This window comes from Podarcis filfolensis (genome assembly GCF_964270895.1).
Source record: "Podarcis filfolensis genome assembly, chromosome: 4".
Taxonomy (NCBI): domain Eukaryota; kingdom Metazoa; phylum Chordata; class Lepidosauria; order Squamata; family Lacertidae; genus Podarcis; species Podarcis filfolensis.
Window position 1 is genome coordinate 63,454,171 of NC_139607.1, and position 27,813 is coordinate 63,481,983.

General features: G+C 42.8%; 1 protein-coding gene and 1 long non-coding RNA gene across 12 annotated transcripts; one reads left to right on the plus strand and one right to left on the minus strand.

Annotated features, from left to right (window-relative positions):
• Positions 1 to 218: 218 nt before the first annotated feature.
• On the minus strand, positions 219 to 8,920 carry LOC310761626. 4 transcript variants are annotated; one of them, XR_014547591.1, is made up of 5 exons: positions 8,515 to 8,920; positions 7,571 to 7,651; positions 6,464 to 6,513; positions 2,886 to 3,007; positions 219 to 827 (listed from the first exon to the last, which is right to left on the minus strand). It is a non-coding gene; the product is annotated as an uncharacterized lncRNA (long non-coding RNA). The 4 variants fall into 4 exon arrangements; XR_014547592.1 differs by lacking the exon at positions 6,464 to 6,513 and having other exon boundaries at positions 8,515 to 8,919; XR_014547593.1 differs by lacking the exon at positions 2,886 to 3,007 and having other exon boundaries at positions 8,515 to 8,918.
• Positions 6,602 to 27,384, plus strand: GJA5 (gap junction protein alpha 5). 8 transcript variants are annotated; one of them, XR_014547555.1, is made up of 3 exons: positions 6,602 to 7,036; positions 22,962 to 25,801; positions 25,909 to 27,384. XR_014547555.1 is itself a non-coding variant. In XM_083611689.1 (2 exons), exon 2 carries the CDS (start codon positions 22,987 to 22,989, stop codon positions 24,094 to 24,096), a length of 1,110 nt encoding a protein of 369 aa, XP_083467815.1. In that variant the 5' UTR covers positions 6,602 to 7,036; positions 22,962 to 22,986; the 3' UTR covers positions 24,097 to 27,384. The 8 variants fall into 8 exon arrangements, 4 of the variants coding, with proteins under 4 accessions (XP_083467815.1, XP_083467816.1, XP_083467814.1 ...); XR_014547556.1 differs by lacking the exon at positions 6,602 to 7,036 and adding an exon at positions 10,796 to 10,969; XR_014547557.1 differs by lacking the exon at positions 6,602 to 7,036 and adding an exon at positions 14,646 to 15,178.
• Positions 27,385 to 27,813: the final 429 nt, after the last annotated feature.

Sequence of the window (27,813 nt, forward strand, 5' to 3'; positions counted from 1 at the left end):
TCAAAATGTCGGAGAGCAAACCACTGTGATCTCTCAGTAGAAGCTGGGCCAGAATCAGCTGAAACAAGCCTGTAGAGAGAAAAACACGCAGAGGTGATAGTCCCTGAGTTTTATTGCCTCGGGAAAATGAACGTTATCACTAAACAAATGAAAAACTAACAACTAGCAATTTCCAAGATGCGCACGCGCACATGCGCACACACACACACACAGTATGGTTGACTTAAGAACTTTTTATCCCTATTTATTTAAATCAGAGGTATAAGTGGTAGCATAGTGGCAAATTCAGATGTGCAGGGGCCCTTCACGTTAACCATTGCCATGCCCCATCGCAGCCACACACCCTTACTGCCTTGTCTCCTTCTAAGATTACACAATAATCCTGTAATCATACAATAATAATAACTAGGGATGCATTGCAGCCATCAAAGCAGTTCTCCATGAGTGGTCTTTCAGCTAGATCTACTATTTCCTGTGCACATAAACAGGCCAATTAATCAGAGTGCTGCAATATTTTATTTTGGAGTGACTTAAGCTGCGTTTCCCCTCAAAGCTCCGTGGCATATAACGGACCTTGCGCACCCTTCTCCCGAAGCACCCCGTGTTTCCAGTGTTCCTAAATGCTTAGCTTAGGATCCTTACAGGACAACTGCTTCTTGGTGTTCTTCCCACACACCTTTTGCAGAGTGAACCTAGGAGCCAATCCTCCGTGGCTGACTCATCTGCTTCCGCTCTGATTGGCTCCAGTCAGCACAAGGGGTGAGAGGGCTTCTTCTCAGTTGCTGAAAAGTCTACATTTCATGCTGATTGGATGGCTCTGGAAGAGGCTGCAGAAATAGTAAGAGGTAAGCAAACCCCAACCCATTGACCCCAGACTACTACACCTCTGGGTGTAAGTACATGCTGTCATAGAAATTGTTGTTGTTGTTTAGTCATTTAGTCATGTCCGACTCTACGTGACCCCATGGACCAGAGCATGCCAGGCACTCCTGTCTTCCACTGCCTCCCACAGTTTGGTCAAACTCATGCTGGTAGCTTTGAGAACAATGTCCAACCATCTCGTCCTCTGTCGTCCCCTTCTCCTTGTGCCCTCAATCTTTCCCAACATCAGGGTCTTTTCCAGGGAGTCTTCTCTTCTCATGAGGTGGCCAAAGTATTGGAACCTCAGCTTCACAATCTGTCCTTCCAGTGAGCACTCAGGGCTGATTTCCTTAAGAATGGATAGGTTTGATCTTCTTGCAGTCCATGGGACTCTCAAGAGTCTCCTCCAGCACCATAATTCAAAATCATGGAAATTAGTCGGATTTAAAAGTGCTCATGGCCATCATATATCAATATACTCCTAGGTCCTTCATCTGAAAGCTCAAGGAACTTTTGTAAAATGCTAGTCAAATTATAATTCGTCATTTTTATTTTAAAAACAACAACCCACATTTTAGAATCAATTTTCCTCCATGCCTGCCCTCTTTCCTTTTTGGATGTAGGGGGAAAATGAATACAGGCCTTTGAAAACAGTTTGAGGCATCACTTTTCAAGCTCCTCTGAAAAATCTTCCGCCAGCCTCTTAAACCATGTCTAATTTATGTTAACTGCCATTTCTGTTGTAACATCCCGTGGTATACTTGGCATTATAACAAAGCTTGCAAATACTGGGTGCATTGTGCTAACCAGTCTTTGGTTCCCTTTGATTTTGGAAAAACCGTTTAATTTCTTTTTGCTTTACAATTATTTTGCTTTACAAAATAATTTTCCGAAAAGCTTAGTTTAGCCCATATGAGGATCACATGCAGGACTGATGCATCACTCTCAAATAGGCAGATACCCCAAATCATGCCTCAAGGCAGGCTCTGGGCTTTTCCTCACCCTTCTAATCTGTGAAAGTCACAATTTTATCCACCCTACCCATTCTGTTAACACTTCTTTTTGTTTAATAGTTTCTAACAGGCAAATCCCACTTTTCCCACAATCTCCCCTGTTGTTGATACTGGGGAGAGTGTGATACTGATTGATACTGTTAATACCGATATTGTACACAGGAGTTGGATTGGGGGTGGGTGGGCTCAGATAGTGGCACAAATCCAACACCAAGTTATGCGCTTGCCTAAGCACATTAAAGATGCTTCCAGGCCATTTTCAGGTATGATTCAGTCATCCCCAGCAAATTCAAATTGTACAATTAAAGTTGATTCGGAACAACAAACACACTTCCCAAAATCCGGTCGTTTTACAATAAGGTAAGTGACAGGAAAATGCACTGGGCAGTATGGGTAGCATTTGCTTGACAAAATGCCATTTACTCTCTCTGCGGACAATTCAGAACAAATGCTCAATCACAAAAAGCCAACATTGTTGAACCTCCTGCAAACTTTTTGCAAACAAATCAGGATGAGTGCACCATAAGTAGGTTGACTGAAGGCAACCTAAGTTGCATAGACTTTAAGAATGCCTAACTCTCGCTTGGATTAAGGCCAGAATGAATGAATGGATTGTGTTGTGTTGTTCTGTGCTTTTGATGTGAGTAGTTTGGGGACATTTGAACACTGAAATGTGGCATTCAAATTCTAATAACAAATAAAAGAATATAGATGGATAATTACTACATTATTATATCAATACAGATAGATGTACAGGTAGACATCACAAAATAATTGTAAATATTTGTATATTTCTGTAAATATATTTAAAGTTTTATAAATATAAATAATAAATATAAAGAAATCCTCCTCTAAGTTGTAACCCAGAGAGGAACTGGATTGCTAACAGCCTCCCTTAAGTATTGTGTGATAATGGCACACACACACACACACACCACCCATTTTACATGAGCACATTTATGAGAACCATTAAATATATATATTTATGTCCCAAGTAGGAAAATTACCTACACTTTCCCTGGAACACCGATCCAGTTACAGCACGTGTACATGGCAAGCTCATTGGTCCCATTTCCCCCCCAGAAATATTTTTGTCCTGGCTCTGCTGAAACCTCTTCAGGACATGTCAAGGCCTGTGGTGAAAAGTAAATAGAGATACTTTTCATCACATGAGGTAAAGTATTAACATGATGCAAGCTCCAAGGAGCTGAGTTTAAAGGGCTGAAGGAGGTGAGAAGGAATGGCAGGATTCTGATGTGTCAATTACATATATCATATCTAATTCTGCACATTACCCAATCAGCTGTTACATGACATTTGGTTTTCACTCGGTTCATTTTCCTCTGCCCCTTTTGTGTGGAAGGAAAATAGGATCTGTGACCCACATGTGAGTAATTAACCAAAAAAATTGGCAGGATGCCTGGATTCAAAACACAGGGCTTAACACACTCGCCAGCAGCAGAGAGTCCCCAGCAAAGTTTTAAATGGTCCCAGAGTTAAGCAGTAGTGTAACGTGGGAATATAGATTGTTAGACCCCTTTTCATATCCCATTTAGTGTGCTTGCAGCACTTGCCCCCCTCTGTACCCCTCTGACAATGAACAGACCACACACTGTTAAGTAAGTTTAAAAACTTTACTTACTCAATCCAAAGGTCTGATTCATGCCTTATTCCTTGCAGCAGCAAGGAGAACACAGCTAGAATACTCTTGGGTACAAAATACAGTAGTTTCAAACATGCAGTCTGAGCTCGGAGCAAGCTGGATCAGGCCAGTAGCCCATTGAGCCCAGTATTCTGTTCTCACAGTGGCCAGCCAGGTACCTGCAGGAGACCAGCAAGCAAGAGCACAGCACAAAAGTACTCTCTCCTCCTGGGGTTTCTAGCAGCCTCCAACTGTAGAGACAGGGCACAGCCATCATCCTCTTCTAAAGCCTTCCAAGTTGGTGGCCATCACTGCTTCCTGTGGGAGTGTGCTCCGGAGTTTTAATTATGTGTTGCATGAAGAAGTCCTGAATCTTCCAACATTCAGCATTCCAACGTTCAGTCAAAGGCACAAAGAAGGGTCTGGGGGCAAGAAGTGAGAAATGGAGCCGTCGAGTCACCTGGGGCTTCAAGGATGGCTAGCAAAATAAGCAGGTCAACCAACCAAGCCATTCAAGAACACTGAAACAAAGTGCCCATCCCATCCTGAGGGAAAGTGTGAGTTTGCATAGCAGCCAGTGTGGTGTAGTGGTTAAGAGCGGTAGACTTGTAATCTGGGGAACCGGGTTTGCGTCTCCACTCCTCCACATGCAGCTGATGGGCTAGTCACACTTCTCTGAAGTCCCTCAGCCTCACTCACCTCACAGAGTGTTTGTTGTGGGGGAGGAAGGGAAAGGAGAATGTTAGCCGCTTTGAGACTCCTTCTGGTAGTGAAAAAGCGGGATATCAAATCCAAACTCCTCCTCCTCTTCTTCTTCTTCTTCTTCTTCTTCTTCTTCTTCTTCTTCTTCTTCTTCGTGAACTTTCGTATCACAACTTTGCATCTTTGCTGTGCTTGATTGGAAGCCCCAGGGACACATTACTCATTTGAGGGCACTTGGAGTGTGGCGATCTTTCTCATCAGTAGTGGGGCTTGTGCCCATTGGGACTGGCAGGGTCAAAGGATGTGCATGTGGAGGGAATCCTTGCTGACAACCATGCTCAACATGTAGTTATTGGATGGCAAAGCTAGCTGGACAATGTGGTGTCAAGGGCAGGTTGAATGCCCTAAGTGTGAGCAACACAAGAAAAGAGAGAGACGTCAAGAATGTGAAACTAACATTTCCAAAATCCATTCACTGCAAGGAGTGGGCAGATACCAGATCACATGGGTGGGAAGGGGTTGGTGCCTCCATTCTAGTCAATACGACACTTAGGGACATCTAGTGGGCCCAAAATCAAGAGAGTTTGCTGATGATGATGACAGAGATGCAAAGTGAATGCCAATGATGCCAGGAACTGCTTTATGGCAGCAAAGGCCTGTATTTTTCTTATGCGTACAGACAATTCCATTCACTTCCAATTGTCCCTCATCATCTAAACTGAATAATATTAATCTAGTGGAAGCTCTTGTTGCTCCTGGCACTCCTGGCTCTGGAGGCGATGTTCATTTATGTAGCAAATGGGCAGGCTGGCAGGTAGTCTCAAAAAAGACTCCTGCACCAGATGTTCCAGAAGCGAGCCTGGTAAGGTTTAGCATTCCAAAGTGCCGATGGCTTCTCAGCTGGCAGCTTTGTGAAAACAGCCATTTTCAGGACTCCCGTGATATACTCTGACTGGTAACAATTTCTTGAGGGCACAGCACTTTGGAGCAGTCTACTCGCTGTCACAATAGACAGAACGCTTGTTTACAAACAGGAGGTTCCCTTTTATACAAATCTGTCAACTTGCCAATGCAAAACTATTCCCAATCACAAATGGACATTTCAGAAGTTCACTTGTGGAAGTTTTTGTTCAGTAATTTTTTTATTTAAAAAAATATAATGGGGGATAATCTACAAATGAGGCATTTCCATAAACAGGGTTTAGGCACAATAAAAACATATACATCTTATTTATGTGTTCCACATCTAAACCCGTGAATATTTTCTCTGGGTACCTTTATGCAACACACCATTGCAAGTTGCGCAAGACATATCTAGCAATAAAATCTGCTCTTGTCTAGGGTATCCCAGAACAATCATATAGCAAACAAATGGATGGGCAGAAGGTAGATTGGGATCAACTAGTAGATCTCCAAGTGATGTGCAGTAGATCAGCAAGCCTTCCGACTCCCAATTGTTTAGCAAAAGGTGGCAGGACTGTGGGCTCCCTTCTGATAGAGAAAACAAATTCCTGGGCTCAGCACATTCTCAACACATCCTGTTCCTTAATTCTAGGAAAGTGTATCTGGCTATGGTTGGTACATCTTGAGGTTTGAGTAAAAATCACCCTAAATCCAAGATGCCTAAAGTTTGCCCCCCCCCCGGCTCTGAAGGTACTCCTTAGAACCTCTTCTAAAGATCTTAAAATGGCCTTGGCCAAACTGGTGCCCTCCAGATGTTTTTGACTGCAACTCCTGCCAGCCCCAGCTAGCCAGCACAGTTGGGCTGGCTGGGGGTGATAAGAATCATAGTCCAAAACATCTGGAGGTCATCAGGTTGTCCAAGTTTGTCTTAAGATGTGGGAAGGCTGGCAAAGCTGGTGGCATCAGGTATTTGGGTTCCAAGCCTAGACTTAACATGGAATGACTCAAGTGGGGAAACATTGCAGGGACAGTAAGTATTAAGGAGAGTTGGACACTTAGGTCTAGAGGCAACAGGTTGGCTCCAGTGAAGTCATCCCATTGGCACAAGGACTTCTGCCTGCACAACAGGACTCCTTTTTCTTCTTCTCCTCTCCCTTTGCTCTCTAACATACCCCCAACCTTTTTGGGGGTGGTTCCCCCAAACCCCTGGAGCAGGAGAGGGAGAAGAAGTCTAGTTCCACAGGCAGAAGTCCTTGTGCTAATGGAATAACTTTGTTGGATACAAGCCAATCCTTTCATAACCATAAACTCTAAAAAGCATAGCTTAACGATCAAATCTTACTTGCACTTTTAAGCTGCTGCTTCACGTCCATATCAGTCTATGATCTCGCTCTTTAAAAAAAAAATATGACATAAGCTAGATTGATTTAGTCCAGTGAATTAAGTCTTTTAAACAAACAGTACGTCCATCTTTTCAGTCCAATTGACAACTCCATTGCAGACCCCAAGGGAGGAAACCAATAAACGTTTAGTTACTTTGCTATTGTTTTCCTAAAACAATTTGACTTCCTTTGCGATAGCCCCAGATTCCTTCATTAAAAATAGAGAGGCTGGGAGGCAGAGGAAGTGCTCGGCTAGAGCCAAGTCACTGCTTACAATAAAGCCTTCTTGGGACCACATTTATAACCCAATGCACACGATGACTCTATAGGAGCCCGACAGCTGCTGGGGCATGTCACACGGCACTCAGAAGCTAGGAGACCCTACAGCCTGCTTCCTTCAGGTTTTTTGGGAACCTCCTGGCAGCTGCCTGATAAGAAGACGTGCTGCTCTGACACTCTTCTGAGATTTGTTTATCCAATCTGAAGAGTCCTCCATCAGACAAGGATCCCTCCTGGATATACAAGCAGAGAAGGTATGTTCCTGCAAGTCCAAAGATCAACCCCAAAGCTAAATTATTAGTAGAAACCTCTTCATCCGTCTATTTTTGTGCCCCTACCTCTGTCTATTGAAAATCTGATAAAATGAATGGGGGGGGAGTATATTTTGTAGGTTCTTTTTGGGGTCTTACACTGAAATTCTTTTGTTTAATGAGGTTTGAGCAGATTTTATTGATTCAAGATGATGTGCTGCCCAAATCACACATCATCCCAAATCACACTTTCTGCTCTGGGATGGCGGGGAGAAAGGAATTCCTCTCTGACTTGGTAGTAAGTCACAATGCATTTAGTGAAGTTTACATTCTGCTGTGCACAGAATTGCAGCTTTAACTGAATGAATGTTGGCGGATAACAAGGGAAAAAAGCATAAAGAATGTGCAAAATAGCTACAAGTACTGAATTTTTTTGCAGTAGCTAATACAAAGTTCACATCGGGGAAGTCCTTAACTTTAAGGAAAGATAATTTCCTTTGGCTTGCCACTTTGCAAACTAGAATTTTTGTTTCTTACCCATTATGCAAACAGGATGGTCTTATTTCCCCTTTTACCAGTTGTACCTCTGAGTGGACTGATTGCCTTGATTTATTGTGGCTGTGGGAGAGGAAGGCTGTTAAGGTATATAAGTGGAGAATAATATGAAGATAACGACAACGAATCTAAAGTTATAGGATTTAATCTCCAGAACTGATCTATGCAAAGGAATGCATTCTCTATTTAGAATCAAATGCCTCAAACAGTTGCTGGAGTATAAGCATAAAATTAAATTAAAATGCTGCATAAGGTTCAATGCACATAAGTGGACAATCTGTGACAGTTGACATGAAGTAGTTAGCATTTTTTCAAGTTTTGATGGCTGATGTGCAGAAGCTGTCATCACTTGACAGCATCTGAAATGCAGCAGCCGACATGAAATCAGCGTTAAATATGACACTGGACAGGCTGTAGCAATCAATAGTTGATAGCATAGGTCACATGGAACAGAATATAGAAACTTTATTTACATCATATTCGTTAATGAAATCGACCATACTCCTGAAAATTGAATGATGATCTCAGATTTCATTTCTGAATTTCAGATATCACCATTTGAGGTAAAATTTAAATTTTGAGTATTTCCCAGATTTTGACATTTTTTAAGTCACAGTGGAGAGCTATGAAGGAAAGACAATCAAAATTCACATTTTAAAAAAGAAAAATCTCTGTACAGTTGAATAATTTAATTTTAATGCTTTCAGCCTTGTAGTCTTTGTGTTTACATCTGTCTTACAGAGCTTGTCCTTAAACTAATCATTTCGTGCTAAAATACATTTTTGAGTGGGTTTGTTTTCTTTGAAAAAAATAAAAATCTGTAATTCTTCCTGGCTTCTAACTTCGGCTGAATGGGTGAAGAAACAGGAAAGAATTATGCATGCAAGCACATGGAAGGGCAAGCCCTTCGTGCACAATATTCTCACCTTAATTTGTTCATTTTAGCAAGACTCCCCACTTCTCAGTTCTCTCAGCTGTTCAGGTCAGCTGAGCTGTCCAGTAGGAAATCCTTTGGAGAAGTTCAGGCTGATCCTGAACTACCCAGTCTGAGGGGTATAGAAGGCCAGAGATCGTTTGTGTTTTCCAAATGTGGATAGCCTCATAGCTACTGCAGTCCTCAGCAATGAATAAAGTTCATTTTCAGTAGAGACAAACAGCTGTCTTATACCCACATGTTAACGGGCCTCTCCAAACCGAGTTAATGAGGAGTAAAATGACCACAAAGTGATGCATGTCAGGGCAAAAAAATATAAATCTTTCTCTCTCTCTCTCTCTTTCTCTGATTTACACAATTTTCACACAAAATTTCATCACATACCGTAATGGCCCATATATAACCCGCACTTTTCCCCCAAATTCCAATTGTGAAAAGTTTAAGTGTGGCTTATGTTTGGGACCTTATTCCACCAGCAAAGCAATGTGGCTCCCCCCCTCCCCCCCCTCCCCGCCCCGAGAGCAACCCAGGAGCACGGGGCAACGGCGTGCTGCCTGCCCACCACTCACAAGCCTCCCCCAAGCCGCCGAATTTTAAAGGTGCAGCTTATTTGCGGGTGCAGCTTATATTCAGGCCAATACAGTAATGTTTTTTCTTTTGTTTTATCAACTTCCCATCCCATTTTTTTAAACTTCTACCCTTTTGCTGCACCTTATCCTCCCTCTTTATATCATAACCATAATACAGTGGTACCTCTGGTTACATACTTAATTCATTCTGGAGGTCCATTCTTAACCTGAAACTGTTCTTAACCTGGAGCTAATGGGGCCTCCCGCTGCTGGCACGCCGCTGCCATGCGATTTCTGTTCTCATCCTGAAGCAAAGTTCTTAACCCAAGGTACTACTTCTGGGTTAGTGGAGTCTGTAACCTGAAGCATATGTAAGCTGATGAGCCTGTAACCCGAGGTACCACTGTACAATAATCTCTCGTTCTTTCTGTTGCTCATAGTTCAAATCCTGCTCACAAATTCACCCTATTTTAATATTTCTTTAAATAGTCTGGAAAAGGTTTCCATTCTTCCATAAAGCAGTTCTCTTATTTTAGCTGTTAACTTTTCCGATTCAGCATAGCCCATCACTTTGCTTATTCCATTCTTCTGTGATGGGAACTTCTTCATCTTTCCATTTTTGTTCATAGGGAAATAAATCTAGCTGGAAATAAATCTTAATTTTAGGTAGGTGCTCATGGGTTCTGAGCTGGCGGTGACTGACCAGGAACAAGACCTTGAAGTCATAGAGGAAAGCTCAATGGCAATGTCGACTCCGTGTGCACGAACTGCGAAAAATGCAAATTCCATATATTGGAAAATAGATATTGCAGAGTGGGAAAAGGAACAGAAAATGGAAACCTGAATGGTCAAGGGAATGAAGTAACTCTCCTATGGGGAAAGGCTATGGCATTGGGGGCTTTTCAGCTTAGAGACAAGGCAAATAAGAGACATGGGAAAAGCTCAGCTTGGAGAAAGCGGATAGAGAATTTTCCCCCTCCGTCTCAAGGCTAGAGCTCATCATTATCCAATGAAGCTGAATGTTAGAAGATCCAGACAAATATAATCAAGTACTTCTTCATACAGTGCATAGTTAACTGTGGAACTCACTGCCATAAGGAGGCAGTGATGGCCACCAACTTGGATGAGACAAAGGGAGTAGCTTAAGCTGCCAACTCAGAAGCAAGCTAGATAGGACAATCTGGCAGACACAGCTTTATTTCTATGTGTCTGCACTGTTCACACAAATAGCATGAAGAGGGCCAGGAGAGGTCTTCCTTTAACAGTAGAATATAAGAAGTTGCCTTACACTAAGACTGATCATTTGGCCCATCTAGCTCAGTTAGGTAAAAGGGAAAGGGAAAGGACCCCCAAGATGGTTACGTCCAGTCAAAGGCGACTATGGGGTTGTGGCACTTATCTCACTTTCAGGATGAGGGAGCCAGCATTTGTCCACAGACAGCTTTCTAGGTCATGTGGCCAGCATGACTAAACCACTTCTGGTGCAACGGAACACCATAAGGGAATCCAGAGTGCACAGAAACGCCGTGTACCTTCCCGCTGCAGTGGTACCTATTTAGCTACTCCATGGGCAGGCAGACTAAGGCCGCGTGGATCACCGTGTGGATTGGCGTGGAGCTGATTGTTCAGGCTGTGCCAACACGCATGTTCAGCAGCGCCTCCTTCCTCCCTCCTCCTGGCTTCTCCCCGCCCTACCTAGAGCCAAGAGGAAGGGGACTAGGCTTTGTTGGTGCCAGCAACAGCAGCATTAGCGCTCAAGCGGCTGCCATTGTAAGCAGGCTCAGTTTGGGCTTTGTTGCCGCCAGCCCCTCTCCAGAGCCCTTTCGTGCGCTGCTCATTGTCCCCCTGCCACCAGCCCCTGCCGCTCGCAAGACACAGGTAAGCAGCCACCGGGGCTTATTTGGTGCTGTGGAGAAGGGAGGGGAGAGTCATGGGGGGGGGGGATGGCTTACCTGAGTAGAATGTGTCCTTTTATTTAAAATGCATCTCTGGGTTATTTGTGGGAATTTGTTCATTCCCCCCCCCCAAGATAGATAGATAGATAGATAGATAGATAGATAGATAGATAGATGATAGATAGATAGATAGATAGATAGATAGATAGATTAGATAGATAGATAGATAGATAGATAGATAGATAGATAGATAGATATAGATATAGATAGATAGATAGATAGATAGATAGATAGATAGATAGATAGATAGATAGATGATAGATAGATAGATAGTCCAGCCCCCCACAAGGTCTGAGGAACAGTGGACCGGCCCCCTGCTGAAAAAGTTTGCCGACCCCTGGTGTACTTGCACTGGTATGCTTTCGAACTGCTAGGTTGACAGAAGCTGGGACAGAGCAACGGAAGCTCATCCTGTCGCAGGGATTTGAACCGCCGACCTTCTGATCAGCAAGGCCAAGAGGCTCAGTGGTTTAGACACAGCACCACCCGCTTCCCTTCTAGCTCAATACTGTCTATAGACCAATTAGCGATGGCTTTCCATGGTTTCAGCCTTTCCTGGAGATGCCAGGGACTCAACCTTGAACCTTACACATGCAAAACGTGTGACCCACCACTGAGCTCTGGCTCTTCCCCAAAGGAGATGGGTAATGAATACCCTTTCTTCACACTTTCCCTTCCCTTAGTTCACTGCGCCAGCCACTTTCTTCCATTCATAGCTTACTCTTCAGAAAGGTAGAAAGTGCAATGTATTTATTGTTGTGCAGTATTATCAGTCTGTCACAAAGGTCTGCTACTATTCCTGCAATCTGCTCAGGGCAGCACGTAAGGGAAGTTCCTATTTTGTCTTTGCAACAATTTTGACAGCTCTCTATGAATAATAATCCTGTCTTCAGAGGTTCCAGAGACCTCCCTTTTGAACAAATGGTAAGAAACAGTATAAAGTTTCTTGGTCAATCTACGCTAAACCTGATTGAACCTGACGCTTTCTGCATGTAAGATGCTCTACCACTGCCATTCTCCAAGATATATATGTGTTCTTTACATTATAGAGCCTGGCCAGCAGATTCATCTCTCCCTTCCCTCCATCTCCCCCTGCCCTCCCCATAGCTCTTTCTATATTTAGGCCTTGGAATGTTTTTCTACAGTTGCTTCCCCAGTTCCCTGACTTTTTTGCAGGCTTCATCTTCTTCCACCTACTCTCTTCTGAGGTTCTTGTTTTTTCAGTTCAGTTCCTTCCCTTCTTCAGCTCAGCCTCATCTGGACCCTAGGCTTACCATCTACTCCTTAGCCCATCTGCCTCCTGAAAACTCTCCACATTCAGCTTTCTAGACTGCATTCTCCCTGCCTAGGCCCTCCTGTCCAGCCCTAGGATTGACGAGAGCTTTCTCCAGCCAAACTGAAGCTGCAAGCTATTACTGTGAACTTTCCCCAAGACAGTTGGAATGTTTGTACATATTACATGACATCACCACGGTTTAGGCAATCTGCACCTAATGTGTCTCCTCCTTGCTGTCATCACATCATCATGAAATCCATTACAGTTTGGGGCTTTCTCTCTCCCTCTAGCAATGACTGAATGGTCTGGGCCAGTCTATCAAACTAAATGTGTAGAATAATGCAATGGATGTTCATGCTTTGCTTTGCTGCTCTGTCTTTTATCTTCAAGTCAAAAAGAGCTCATACTCTTGCATTATACATGGGCTTTTGAATAAGCATGTGTCATGACTCCACAGGTTCTTCTCTGAGCCTAAAAATCAAATGCATATTTAAGTATTATTTGCATTTGTAAAAGACATCCTCCTTGAGACAATGCATTTCTTTCCTTGCTGCAAAGGGACAAACTGCACGTTCCATATAAATGTTTATTAACAATAGATATGGAGTAGGGGAGAGCTTCACAAGAAAGTTAGCTTTCTCTGGCCAAATTGAAGCTGATCAAAAAGTGGAGAGGGTGCTTAACTCTTTTATCACCCACGGTTTTCCCCACTCCAAACTTTTCCCCATTAGCCTCTGCAATGGGGTCTCCAAGCATAAACACAGACTTGGAGTTTGGGGAGTAAAAGATGCTTGGGGAGAGATCTGGAGCAGGAAACTGGCAGGTAGGGAAAGGGTAAAGTACCGCACCATATTCCCCATTCCAAATCACACAAACAAACCACAGCAAGAAAAAGATATTCCAGTCTTTTCCTGCATATTGGCTAAAGATACTTTTTCACCATTCTATGACACAGACACCCTTTACACACACACACACACACACACACACACACACACACCTTTTAAGCACATAGCATCACATTGATTGATTTGTGTAGAGGTGTGTAAGAACCTGAGTGCAATTTCATAATGTCAGACATAGTTGACGTGAAGATCATTAAAAAAATTCAGTGTTGCAATTCCAAGAGAAGGCGGCGTACAGGTTCACAGTTGATGGGTGCCAGTTGAGATGCATGGCTAATGTAGCTACAACTGGCCGTTTCACACAGCAACAATATTGCTTTCTTCCCCCAACCTCCCCCTTTCAGTGTTTGCATTAAATAATACACCAGTTTATTATGTTGTGAGCCACTTTATGCATATCTCACTGTTGGAAGCTGCCATATAAATACCTCCTTTATCCATGATTGTGGAGGCCAATCTGGCTTGTATCACCGAGACCTGGGTGGATGAAGAGGATGGAGTTGGTCCCACCCAGCTGTGCCCACCTGGGTATATGGTACGGCATCAGGCCAGTCTTGAGGGTCAGAGAGGGGAAGTTGCTGTGGTCTATAGAAATTCTCTCTGTCTCTCCAGGCCCTCTATCCAGTCAGGTGGGGGAGGGATCTAGTGTGTGTGTTTCTGGTGTTGTGAAATTGGGACAGATTAGAAATTCTGCTGGTTTACCGCCCACCTCACTGTGGTCTCAGAGGCAGTGTTGAGGACTCGCAGACTGCTGGTTCTAGGGGACTTCAACATCCACACTGAGGCGACTGGCTCTGGGGTGGCTCAGGACTTCATGGCTGCTGTGACGATCTCCTCTGACTGCCTTCTCATTTTAGGCAGAGAACATAACACTCATAATAGCAGAACAATGTATGTTTTATTAGAAGCCACACATATGAGAATAACTTCAGACATACCCCTCACATTTCCCACACTGTGGGGAATATCTCACCATTTGAAAGTTTGACAGACAGAAGTGAAAAAGAGGATAGGGTGGGAGTCTCAAAGTCAACAAAGGACAATATTTCATCCAAAATGGAGGGCATGCCACACACTGAAGTGTGGTTCACTCTTCCTAGCACACACCAAGCCTAAGTAAAACCTGTTTACTACAGGTAACATCCCTCAGTTGGCACTATCATCTGCAGCAAAGCTCTTGCTCTCCTCTGAAGCTTTGATATTGATGCTGGGTCACTCTCTACGTTCTTCTCAATAGGCTGTTCGTGTTGCAAACACGGTCCAGAACCCGCTCCTTCTATTTTTAACTTTTGACCCATGCACAAATGTTGATTTATGTACATGCGTATTTCCTCTGCTCCCCCCCCCCCAGCCAACCAGGCTTGCTGGAAAGGATTCTTGTCAGAATAAGGGAATCTCAGAACATTAGGAATTATGCTTTGATTGGTTGCGCTTTCCAGAATCAACAAGGGACAGGCTGCCTCCGCCCCTCAACCCTAACCCTTTCCCTTCTTGAGTGGGTAAAACTGCCTTCAGAGAGCTCTGGTTGCAGAAGGGGCATCACTGTTCCTGACTTTCAAGGAAAGCTTGATAGTGACCTGTTATTTGAAGAGCGCTTGGTGTGCAGCGCTTGTCTCTCCTGACAAGTGAGAAGAGCAACAGTCAGCATCACAGGCCTGCAGAGACAAGGGGAAGACCTCGGAGGAAAGCGGACAAGGGGTGGAGGAAACCTATAAAATGACTCCTTTTTCTAGAACAGTGACTAGGGGAGGGGTGAGAAAGACAAAGGGTAAGGAGGGAAGCGGGTATACATAGAGGAAGGAGATACAAAGGGGGGGTGAGAAACCACAGGTGAAGGAAAGGAGGAAAGAGAAAGCAGTGGGAAGATGGTTAAAAAGTCCAAAGACTCCATGGTAAGACTCTACACGAAGTAACAGAACAACGAGTCGTTTAAAGACACGAGGCCATTCAGGTGAGTAAAATGGTCAATGTGACAAACTGCAGGAAGCTCAGGGAGTAAGAATTTGGAACTGGCTTTCTTTAAATTTAAAACAAGCAATAGTAAGAACCATCAGAAATCTGGAAGCATAATGAAGTGAGGCAGCCGCCTTCTCTCTGTTTACAGAAAAAGGACGACATGTGCTGGGTTATTTATATACTTTTGGAGTATTTTTCCTTGTTTAATAGTGTCCATCTAATGTGAGAAAGTTCACATCCTTATGAATGTTGCCCTTGTTAGTTTTTATTATCTCCTAAACAGTAAGCCGTTTATGCTTTCCTGTTAGTTCAGCTTTTTCATATGACACTGATATCTGATAACCAAAGAAAGCTTTAATGCCTAGGGAGAGTTTGACGTTATTTAATTTAAACGGATTCTTGTTGCTGAGAAGGCTATCTGATAACTGCAGAAACCTATAACCACTAGAGATGAACTTTGCTGTCATATGGCTGGATTCTTCTTGCTAGATTTAGTTGGAAGCTTTACATTGTTTCTTTTTTGTATGTGCACATTTTGTAGAACATTTGCTCTTCATTACATGCACAGTAAAATTGACAGCACTATCTTATACATACTCTACTCAGAAGCAGTTCCATTGCACTCCTTGGAGCTTACTCCCAGGTAAGTGTGCTGCTAAACTGCCTGATCTAAATAAGAATATTTTAGGGGTGGCTTCCAGGTCTGTTCTGACTTAACAGAGGCAGCCTTCAAGACAGTGGGAGATTGTTGGCGAAGGAAAAACGAGGATGATTGAGGGTAATTATCCTTGCAAATTCCCCCCAAGGAAAGTGGGGAATGGGCTTCATTCGCAGTTCATCTCGGTACCTGGCTCTCGCTCTGGCATGGAATGTGGGGGGCAGGGAGGCGCTGAGTGTAAAAGCACTTTGCCTGGCAAAAACCCCACATTAATAAGCAGAGGTTCTCCTGTTAATTAGAGCTTAATTGGACTAAAGTACAGGCACATGCTAGAAGAGATGAGATCACAAACTGTGGAACAAACCAACTGCAAGGACTTTAAGGTGTGAGCTTAAGACTTCATTTGGTGCAAAAGACGGTGGGGGGAGGGGAGCCTACGGTTTCTTTATTTAAAGTTTTCTTCTCTAAATTTATGATTCGGCAACCGTCCTCTGAATGTTAGTTCCAATTATATTTATACAAGCAAGTATGGAATAAATTGGATTATAAATATGGACTATAGCATCAAACGGCATTGTGTGTGTTGAAAAAGGAAAAAGGAAAGGAAGCTCTATTTTGCAAAAGATTTATGATGGAGACTTAGAGCTGACTCGTCCCCAACCTTTATTATTTATGAAGTGAATAAAATGATTATGAATGTAATTGAAATTAATAAGATTTTGGAATGCAGAAATAAAGAAAATCATCAAACCATCAAATCTAGCTTGCGGGGGGGGGGCTCTTTAGCTAAATTATATAATTTGGTATTTGAACAATTGGTATTAACAATTGCTTTATAAATTGAGGGTTTTTTTTAAATAATGAGGCTATTATTGGACTGTAATTGAAAACTAATAAAAATATTATATAAAAGGAATATTTTAGTGGTGGTGATGAAGTCTGCACATACACTAATTTTAGGGAGGTGAACCGAAAAAAAGTCACATGATTTGGAAGTAGAAGACAGGACAAGAGCTTTCTTCTAATTGCCATAACCTCTAGAAACCAACAGACTGTTCCGAGGCATTTTGACTTGAGACTATGTCCTACTTTATTTAATGGGACTTAGAAGAACATGTGCATAGAATTAGAGATCAAGGGCTACCTATGGTTAGAGACAGATGAGTGGTCTTGCTAACAGAAGTTTCTCCTTTAGCTATAAGAATGCTGGAGCTGGCCTCATCACAGTAAGGGTGTTATGGGAAGATGAATAGACCAGAGAAACCAAATGCTCTTGGACCAAGCTGATGGGGGGGGGGCATTGTTAGACCACCAAGTACAATTGCATTGTTATTCTTTTAAAGTGGTTATTACTAGAGGCAAGCTGTGCAAAACCAGCCAACTTGCCCATGATCTGAATTCAGCTGAAACAGCTCTTTTGATTCCCCACTTTTTAATTTATTTTTTGTTTGGAATTCCTCAATATCTCTGCCAATAAATTCCCATATGATTATTATGTAGTGCATGTCCCATGTGCAACTAGATATCTGGTTTGTGTGTGTGTGTGTGATGTATTATCCCACTCCTAATTAATGTATCTATGTGTAGATATTTGCATGTCAGTCCATGTATGTTAGGTCTCTGGAAAAATCGAGGCCCTCTTTACCCTCAGCCGTTCAGTCAGGGAAAATAAAAAGTACCATTCCATCAGGATTGATCCCCAAATACTATCATCACGAACTTGTGCTTTCACTTGGAATGTGTCCGATTTCATTCCAGCTAACAAACCACAAGTACTAGACTTGTTCTGTGAGGTACATTAGGTAAAGTTAGTGGTAGGCTCACAACTGCTGTATAGCATTGCGTATTTGAACTCTTTCCCCTCAGCCTTTGTACAAAACCCTAACCAGCACATGGGAGGTGTTTGTCTGCATGTTTGTTTATTATTACATTTATACTCCACCTTCCCTCCATGGAGCTCAAGGTGGCCTGCATACTTCTCCTCCTCATTTTCTCCTCACAACAACCCTGTGAGGTAGGTTAGGCTGAGATTGAGCGGCTGGCCCAAGGTCACCCAAGTGAGTTTCATGGCTGAGTTGGGATTCGAACCCTGGTCTCCCGGGTCCTAGTCCAGCACTCTAAACACAACACCACACTGGCTCTCAACTGCACATGCTTGATCAGGCTATTTCACGCTTGGTACTCAACATTTTATGTTGCACCAGAGGCTGCAGCAGCAGAGTATGTTTGCCTGTCCAGATATGGTGGTGGTGGTGATGATGCAGCCCATCTGGCAGGGTTGCCCCAGCCACTCGAGGCAGCTTCCAACAAACTAAAACACAGTAAGACATCAAACATTTTAAACTTCCCTATACAGGGCTGCTTTCAGATGTCTTTGAAAAATCAGATAGCTGTTTCTTTCCCTGGTTATGATTCTAGCACAAATAATATTACATGGCTCCTCTTTGTAGCAGTTCCTATATTAGCAAATTCTGGGTGATGCACTATATATAAAACCAATCAGACACCAAACTGAACAGTCTCAGCTGCCCCAGTGTCTTCTCTCTGGATTTTCCTATGGTGAGACAAGTCCTAAGGGTTCAGAGTTCAGAATGGTGAGATTCTGAATCCACAGTCTCTTGGGAACTATGCAAAGTATTCTCACTGTTGCAAGCAAGTTATGCATTATTTTTATCACATACATTTTATTTTATCCCTGTGCTTTGCCCTTGGGAATGTCAGTACTCGGTTGGAAGGAATCTGAAGCATACCAGCATAGGCAATCATTCCTCTTCCAGCTCCTTTCTCTTTGGCCTGTAGGCTGATTTCACATACTCTCCTCCACTGTCCTTGTCTCCTTTGTGTCATCACGGCACTTGAAAGAAAGAGAACGGATGAGCAGTTACGTGAGCGGTGGGGATCAAGAACAGACCAAAAGATCTCATCAGAGAACAAAAAAGAAAAAGTAGTAAATTGATTTTCCCTCCTTTTCAAAGGAGACTTTAAAAAATAAAAAGCTCCGATATTTAAATATTGGGTGAATATCTACTGAAAAACAAAACTGCTCAAAAATGTGTTTGATTAATTTGCTCCCATAAAAATTAAAAGCCCAGCCCCCTCTGGATTATGTTATGTTTCCCCTTTCTAGCTAATTTGTATGTAGGTTAGAATGTGGACATATTGTCCCATGTCAGTAAGAAACATCTGTCCATTTGTCTACTAGAACAGGTATGGGAGAAAGGAAGGTCAGGATCTATTGGTAGATTGCTGGATAATTTGCAATGTAAGGATTTCCTGTCTCCCAGTACAAGCTACAATACCTTACCTACCCCACCCTAAATTAGGTAGTTAGAATCCCTGATCTGTAGTGAACTAGATTTGTACTTACGTATATACAGGCCATTGCACTCATAGGTAATTTACTTGGCCTCTTGAGCCACTGTTTTGCACCCAAACCACAAGCTCCAATTGATGAATCTTGAGGTTCTAGTAAAAAAGATAAACTAAACACCATTGATTCAGCAAGCCAGTGAACACATGGTGCCTTGAAACTCATGCAGAAGCTTTTGTGAGCTAAAGCCCACTGTGATGCATGGAGTGTTACCCGCAGTTAGATATTCTCTCTCACACACACATACACACACGTACATGAAAAGAGACTGGAAGGGGGTAGAGTAAACAGTGGAGCCAAGCACCATGGAATTCAAGAAATACAGCTTGTGATGCATTTGTGCAAAATTCAGATGTTCCATATAATGCTGAGAAAGCTGTATGATGTCCTTCTTTAGACCAGTATCATGCTAAGTTTTTGCTACGAGGCATTTATCCATGTTGTTCCCTGCGTCTACTTAAATAAACAAATAAAAGCAATCGCCCTTTTACTGACTGCACCACAATACAGCCTCAAAAATGAAGCTGTAGTCTTCTCTTTCCACCGCACTCAAGACTATGTCAATACAGTATTTCTTAATCTTCCTGGGTTCATCCGTATTATTTGGCTGTCCTCGCTGGCGTATCCAACACCTCCCAATTTAGTACCAGACGTAAGATTTACATGCTTTGTTACATGCCAGTTCAGTCAGCTTTGAACTCACTGATAAAGATACGAAGTAAAACGCCCATCTGTGCAGCAGCATTCAGCACACTCACACCCAAGGTATGATAACGCCACTTAGCATTATCCTTTGCTTGCAGTCCTTCAACTCAGTATATTCACAGCATTCATAAACATGGAGGGAAGCTTTTGGAGTGTACTTTCCAATTCAACTGTTTTACAATAATCTCTGTGGTTTCAGAGAGCAATGTGTAGCAAAACAACAGAGACTCTTACAGCACTTTAATGATGAGTCAGAAGACACTCTGAAATTTCAGAGCGTCTCAGAGACAACTAGCCTCTTTTCCCCCACTCCCTTTGTAGTGTGAGTTCTAGATTGATTGTTGTTAAGTATCTTGTTTATTTGGTACAGTTTTAAAAAGCAGCAACGTAATGTTGAATGCTGCATTGATTTTAGATTGCCCTGCTGTAAGTCATCCCTGAGATTCACTTTTTATTTTAATTAAAATGTATGTGTCTCTTTGAGAGATTTATGTCCCACTTTGGGGCAGAAGCTCTCAAGGCACTTACAAAAACAATTTCACACTGGAGAAACCTTTTCTTGATACTTCAAAGTTTAAAGGCACTAGGCAAAGTTGCCTTGGGAGAAATTTCTAGCATGGGTGCCAACACAGTAAAAGCCCTTTCAGTAGTTAACTTCCAAATATGAAGTTATTCTTCCATGAGGTTCATCCCACAGTGTGGCCATAATGCAGCCTCTTTCAGCCTTGGGTCCCCATATGTTGTTGGACTACAAGTCCCATCATCCCTGCCCACTGGTCCTGCTAGCTAGGGATGATGGGAGTTGTAGTCCAACAACATATGGGGACCAAAGTGTGAGAATGGTTGTCATAATGTTTAAAAGCTCAGCACTGCATAGGTGGGGCCATTTGTGCAAGTCCTTCATATATGATCGTAGCTGAACCAGAATCAGGAACCAACACAATTGGCGCCGATTGCACGGTGCCATACCGTTAAATGTTACAACCACACCATGGGATGAAGCTATGGAAAAACTATTCCAAAGCCACTGCTATAACATCTAAAAGGCACCAAAAGCAAACAGCACCAGTGTTTTCCTTTTGAACAGACATCCTTGTTAAAGAATATCCTAGATGGATATCACTAGATGGACTTAGCTTCAAGCATTCCTTTTGTGCAGTGAATATTGTAATATCTTAATTTCACAACTTCAGCACCCATCACAAGAAGCATTTGACAGAGAAGGTCCTGAAGGCAGACTCAGATAGGCCCTTTTCCCCATTGCAAGGCGATTTCATTTCCTAGTAGAGATCTCTGTGGAAAGGGTCCAGCGTATACTGAGTTCAAACCTCAAAAGTCAAGGTTCCCAATTTATATTGGCCATACAGATTTTCATTCAAATTTGCACCAGCCAACAGACTTCCATGTACCATATGGTAGGGAAACGGCCATGCATTTTAAAAAATACATTTAATCACTAACCCTCTTCTGCAGGGCTAACAGTCTTTGGTCACCTTTCTTGTGGGAAAACATAGTGCTAGCTGTTGAGGTCTGCTATTTATATCCCTGCAGATCCAATTTTAGCTAGGCCTCCAAGGTTTCTGTGTGTGTTTTAAGTGAAGGATTCTTGGCTTCCCCGCAGCAAATAACAGAAGTTCATACAAAGAGAGTTCTCTGAAGCAGAAGCTTACATGGGTGGAATGGCCTGCCCACCTCATAACAGGGAGTTCTTTAAACTGCTTCGCTATTCTTTGCTTGTCAAGGACGCTGCTTTGTCTGGAGCAAAGAGTAATGGAGTATGGTGTCTCTGCCTTCCCTCTCATTCAGTGCATGTGATACCACAAGCGAAAGGAAGTTATGGCCATGAAAACAAGGAAGGGAAAACTTCCCTCCTCTGAAAGAAGGTAACAAAGGGTTTTTATAGCTGGGTGATCTCAAAGAAACAGTGCCATAGGGATGTCGACCGCAACATCCAGATGTGTAGACACCCGCTCTCAAATGAACAGCATTCACTCACTCAAAGTTGTGTTCTGCTGCCCAACTTACAATGGGACTGTTTTGAGGAAGGGAAAAAGATACGTAAGTGGAGGCGTGGTGAATGGAAACACTGGAGAGTTTGGCTACTAGGTTAAATGAGGTCATCGCACAGTGAGTTCATGGTAGACAGGCATGGGTGTATGACCAAAGACTTAGGCACGAGTGGTCCCATGCAAGCTGGCTGAGAGTACTTGTGATATGCTTACAGAGGTGCTTGGATGTATAAAAAAAGCAGAACTGCAAGCTTTAGGCTGCAATCCACTGCCTACTTTTTGGGGAGTACTCCCCCCTGGATTCAATGTGACTTATTTCTAAGTAGACATGTTTAGGATTATTATATTGTTAATCAATTTATTTGCTAGATTAAACAACTAAAATAACACAGTGGGGCAAAACATGAATTGGTGATGCTGAGACCAAATGACACATTTTTCAACTTTTCAGAAGTACTTTGACTTAGTCATCCTGCTTCAGTATACTATAATGAAGTGGTATAATGCTTTATCTACCAAAAAAAAAAGAGTTGCCTTTACAGTGGTACCTCAGGTTACATACGCTTCAGGTTACATACGTTTCAGGTTACAGACTCTGCTAACCCAGAAATATTACCTCGGGTTAAGAACTTTGCTTCAGGATGAGAACAGAAATCGTGCTCCAGCGGCGCAGCGGCAGCAGGAGGCCCCATTAGCTAAAGTGGTGCTTCAGGTTAAGAACAGTTTCAGGTTAAGAACAGACCTCCAGAACGAATTAAGTACTTAACCTGAGGTACCACTGTATTTGCTTCCACAGTTGCTTTTGTGGCAGTTTTGGAGCCTTTCAAATGCCACTCTATCTACAAAGGAAGTACTATTTATTGGAAATTATTTCTCTTCCATTGCATTTGCATTTGCATTTTAAAAAATGGTGTTATATGTTATAACATTGTACCCTGATATGAGATGATATGGAAGTACAGAAATACTTTTATGCATAAATAAGATTATATCTGTAAGACACACTCTCTCTCTCTCTCCTCTCTCTCTCCCTCAGAGGCCAGTCTCTTTGCTGAGCCAAAATGGGTGACTGGAGCTTCCTAGGAGAATTCCTGGAGGAAGTCCACAAGCATTCCACAGTGGTGGGGAAAGTCTGGCTGACCGTGCTCTTTATCTTCCGGATGCTTGTCCTGGGCACAGCTGCAGAGTCTTCGTGGGGAGATGAACAGTCCGACTTCATGTGTGACACCCGGCAACCGGGTTGCGAGAACGTCTGCTACGACAAAGCTTTCCCCATCTCCCACATCAGGTACTGGGTCCTCCAGATCATCTTTGTCTCCACCCCTTCCCTGCTGTACATGGGACATGCAATGCACACAGTGCGCATGGAGGAGAAGAGGAAGCTAAAGGAGGCCAAAGAAGCGTCAACAGCAATGCAGAGCAAGGGAGATTCTTTCCACCAGCAGGAGTACCAAGCGCCCGAGAAGGCGGAGCTGTCCTGCTGGGATGAGCCAAGCGGGAGGATCATTCTTAAAGGCACTTTGCTGAACACCTACGTCTGCAGCATTTTAATCCGTACCACCATGGAGGTAGCATTCATCATTGGGCAGTACATGCTATATGGAATCTTCCTTGAGACGCTCTATATCTGTCAACGGAAGCCTTGTCCCCATCCAGTCAACTGCTACGTCTCTCGGCCAACTGAGAAGAACATCTTTATCATTTTCATGCTGGCCGTAGCAGCACTCTCCCTGTTCTTAAGCCTGGCTGAACTATATCACTTGGGGTGGAAGAAAGCCAAGCAGAAGTTTTCCCCTTCTTACAAACGCAGCCCCAGCCCAGTCGCCAGCAAACTGGAAACAGACCCCCAAGCAAAGGTGAGCCAAAGCTGTACCCCTCCTCCAGATTTTAACCAGTGTTTGGCCAACCCTGGTGGAAAATTTATCAGTCCCTTCAGCAACAAAATGGCCTCTCAGCAGAACACTGCCAATTTTGCAACGGAGAGGGTTCACAACCAAGACGACGTAGACAGGGAAGCTCCATTTATCCAAGTTAACTATTCTCAGGCTTCGGAGGCCGCCAATAGCTCCACACCCACCCTGGTTCCCAATGGCTACTTCCACGACAAACGTAGGCTCAGCAAAACCAGCCGCGCCAGCAGTAAAGCTCGCTCTGATGACCTGTCCGTGTGAATTGTGTTCTGTGGGGGCAACAGGAAGGGAAGACTCTCTGATGCGACAAAAACTTGCAGTGTAGATTTTGAAACCCTGGCAGTCTGGGGTCCAATCAGCCAGTTCAACTCATTAAGTGAATGGCCTGGCATATTGCAAAAAGTTTATGTCAAAGCTTATTTCATTATTTGAGTTCGTTAACATACAGTCAGAAAGGAGAGTGATCTATTTGAAAACAAATACTAAAATAAGCTTTGGTTACTAGAGAAAGGACTGAAGCTGATGAATACTTTGAGTAGATATCACTCTACACTTAAACCAGTATAATCATTCTGATTTTTCCAAAGAATGCTGGAGTGATAATAATAAAAATAATAATTTTATTATTTATACCCTGCCCATCTGGCTGGGTTTCCCCAGCCACTCTGGGCGGCTTCCAACAGAACACTAAAATTGGAATAAAGCTTCAAACATTAACAACTTCCCTAAAAAGGGCTGCCTTCAGATGTCTTCTAAAAGTGAGATAGTTGTTTATTTCCTTGACATCTGATGTGAGGGCGTTCCACAGGGCGGGTGCCACTACCAAGAAGGTGACATCTTTAGTGGAAGTCCCAAGCCCTTTCATAAATCCCTATATCACTATAAATCCCTGGATTTCTTGATTGGATTTATGATAGTTTCAATTTGCAGTGGCTTTGGTTGCTATTTTGGACAAATCCTTAAACTAGCAGACCCTAACACTCTGCTATTTAATAGAGAGGTGTCATTGATTGTGACATCCACTATTTCTCTCCTCTCAAATAAAGCAGAGACACTGACTTGCTGAGCTAAACAATTACTTCCCAGATGAGGCTGGTTTCTTATATGCAGCACTGACCTGATGACTATGAACCTCTGCTCTTCCACTTCTCCACTTCCCTTCTAGCATCATTTTCAGACATTTTGCAAGCACACCATGGGGCAGCTTCCCTTTTCCTGGAAAAGTGAAAAATAAAGGTCTTTCCTTCTCATCTTTCCACTGGACTCCGCATACTATTCCAGCTTGCCCTACTTATGCCAAGTAAATGTGCAATGAATTCTACTTGAATTTTTGATATGTCTGTATATAACTACTTTAGAATTTGAATAGCCTCCTAGATAAAGACTAGCTCTGTATGACAGTAACTGAATAGACTTAATAGAGTTGTTTCAACAGAAATATTTACTCAATGGAAACAATATTTCCCATGGAAAATAATACTTCAATGAGAAACGTGAAGAAATAATGCTTTATTTCTAATAATGAGAAATAATACTTTAATGAGAAGCAACCCAGTGTGGGGAAGCACATTCATATTTTGTAGTTTTTTTTAAATTTTGTACTCTTTTTAATCCATTCTTACTTTTAAATTTAGCGGTGATGTGTGTGTTTGTTTGTTTTTTTAAAAAAATGATCAGGCAAGAATACACTCAGGATCAAAAGTAGAGAATGCAAGGGCTAGGAGGACCATTTCAACTAGAATGGCCTCTTGTATGCACAAAGGAGAGGAAATGTTTCACCAAGAAACAGGAGTCAAGAGGACGTGAATTCGCATAAAATTTGTGTATGTTAATTTATAGAGAGATGCAAATTTAGAACTGATTCCTTTAATTGGTAGTAGTACACTTTGGGTTCATCCACACTTCTGCTTGTCCCATGCCTCAGAAGCACAGGTCCAAGAGGGTTTCTCATGCTCTCTAGACACTGGTCTGAGCAATTTTCCGTTTGTCCCGAGAAAACCCGCTCTTCACCACTGAATTGGAGCAAACATCAATCTACAGAAAACCCAGTTGATGTTTGCTCTAATTCAGCAGTAAAGAGCAGGACAAACAGAAGTGTGGACCAGAGCTACATCTCACCTTAGTGGGGAAGTCTGTGTGCCTGCTCAGTTTTCTGTTCAAATGTTAACTATCACAGCCACCTTCAAGGCACCTGCTCTCCCTTCTTTTGGTTTTTTAGCTTTAAACTGGACTTGGATCCAGTGATGGTGGTGGGTCAACATTGGAAATGGTAGGGTGAAGGCAGGGAGCCCCTCAGTAGGTGGAGCCAGAGCCAATGACAGGCAGAGTCAACTAATTCTAGTCTTGTCCCCATGCTCCTCCCTGCTGAGTTCTACAAGGGCAACACTGAGCCTAAGACGAAAGAAGCTGACAGGAAGGGCCACCCCCTGGACTGGATATAAGTAAGAAGGCTAGCCCCATTTGCCCTAATGAACCAACCTCCACTGCATGGACCAGACAGGCCTTCAAACAGAAGGTTGTCCTCTGGCAGACCTTCATACAGATGACTATTCTCAGTGAAGTAGGGTATATGGCCACCAGAATTTCAACATCATTTCTAGAGAGCTCTAAACCATTTCTGTACTCAATTAGCTGAGCAGGAAGAACTGGCAGAAGCAGGTGAGAACTAGAAAAGCCACATAGTTTTGGCAGCTGGAGGAGGAGGGCAAGGGAATCATGAGGCACCCACCTTACAGGTGCAGCGGTCAGGAATCAGGCCCAAGCAATTTCTACAGCCTCTAGCACTGATGAAAGTCTAATCAGAGCTACAGGAAATTAACGTCTCATGAGTTAATTAGAATGATATGTTTCCTTATAGCTTCTCCTAGGTTTCCTGGAGTGTCTTCATGCTCCATGAGTGACCAGGACCAGTTTCATACACTTGGGACGCCAAACGCCCCTGCGACATATAAACATGATTCACTCAGGCAAAGCCTTCACTGTCTTGCAAGTTCATTTCAACTTTGCCCTCACGTGACCTCTTAAGAGTGGGAATATTATCTACTGATGGAGTGTCAAGCATGGCTGACACTTATTCTTAAAGAAACTAGAAAAATACTCAGTTCCATCCCACACCAACACCTTACAGTTTAGACTAGATGCTCAAGATAGCAAACACCACTAACCTTGTAAACTGCACAGACGACACCCAGGAATAAGGGGGATCAGTTTGTTTATCACAAAACTCAGATAAGGGAATTTTTGTCATCCTCTTTCAGGAGGATCTGGTTTCTAAATAGTAATGTGTTCTGCTGCCCTTTCAAAAACATATGTTTACTGAATTAATGTTGCATCCCACCACCTTATATTGAGCAGAGAGAACAAGCGCAATGATGTATTTGTGATAGAAGGGTGGATGAAAAACAAAATCCTGTGCTTAATTAACATTTGCTTCCTTTATGGCCCCTGATTTCTCCATATTTCAAGAAGGAGGGTGGGAAGGTGCATGTTCTCTTTTAAAGAAGTTTCAAAACTGTGCTTTGTTTTGTCCTAATAAAGTTTGGACTACAACTTCTTTGATTTGTGTCTGCTCTCAACAAAGCCAGTATGGGGAAATTTAAAATGCTACATAATAAAGCTTCACACAGTGGATGAATTGTGGCCCATATTCTGACCTTCAAAAATTGAAACTACTAGAAAGGCCTTGTATCTGGTAGGAGGAAATTCCAGCAAGTTAGCCTGGTTAGTTTTCTGCATTAACACAGCAGTTTATTATAGTAAAAATCCCTATGTCCAGAGACCATGTCGTCAAACCTTTCTTCCATTTTGCTAAACAGCTCTAGCATTTCATAGCATACAAGCAGAAATGAATTGGAAAACATATCAGTATATAAATAAGGTATATCCCAAGCACAGGCTCATTGACATATTCAGAGTAGACCCAAAGACAGAGAGCAGAAGACAACTATGAGTCTTTCCTGTCCTTTATTATATCCACCC

Coding starts and splice junctions, on each gene's coding strand:
- GJA5 (XM_083611689.1), top strand. CDS start 22,987: ATGGGTGACTGGAGCTTCCTAGGAGAATTCCTGGAGGAAGTCCACAAG.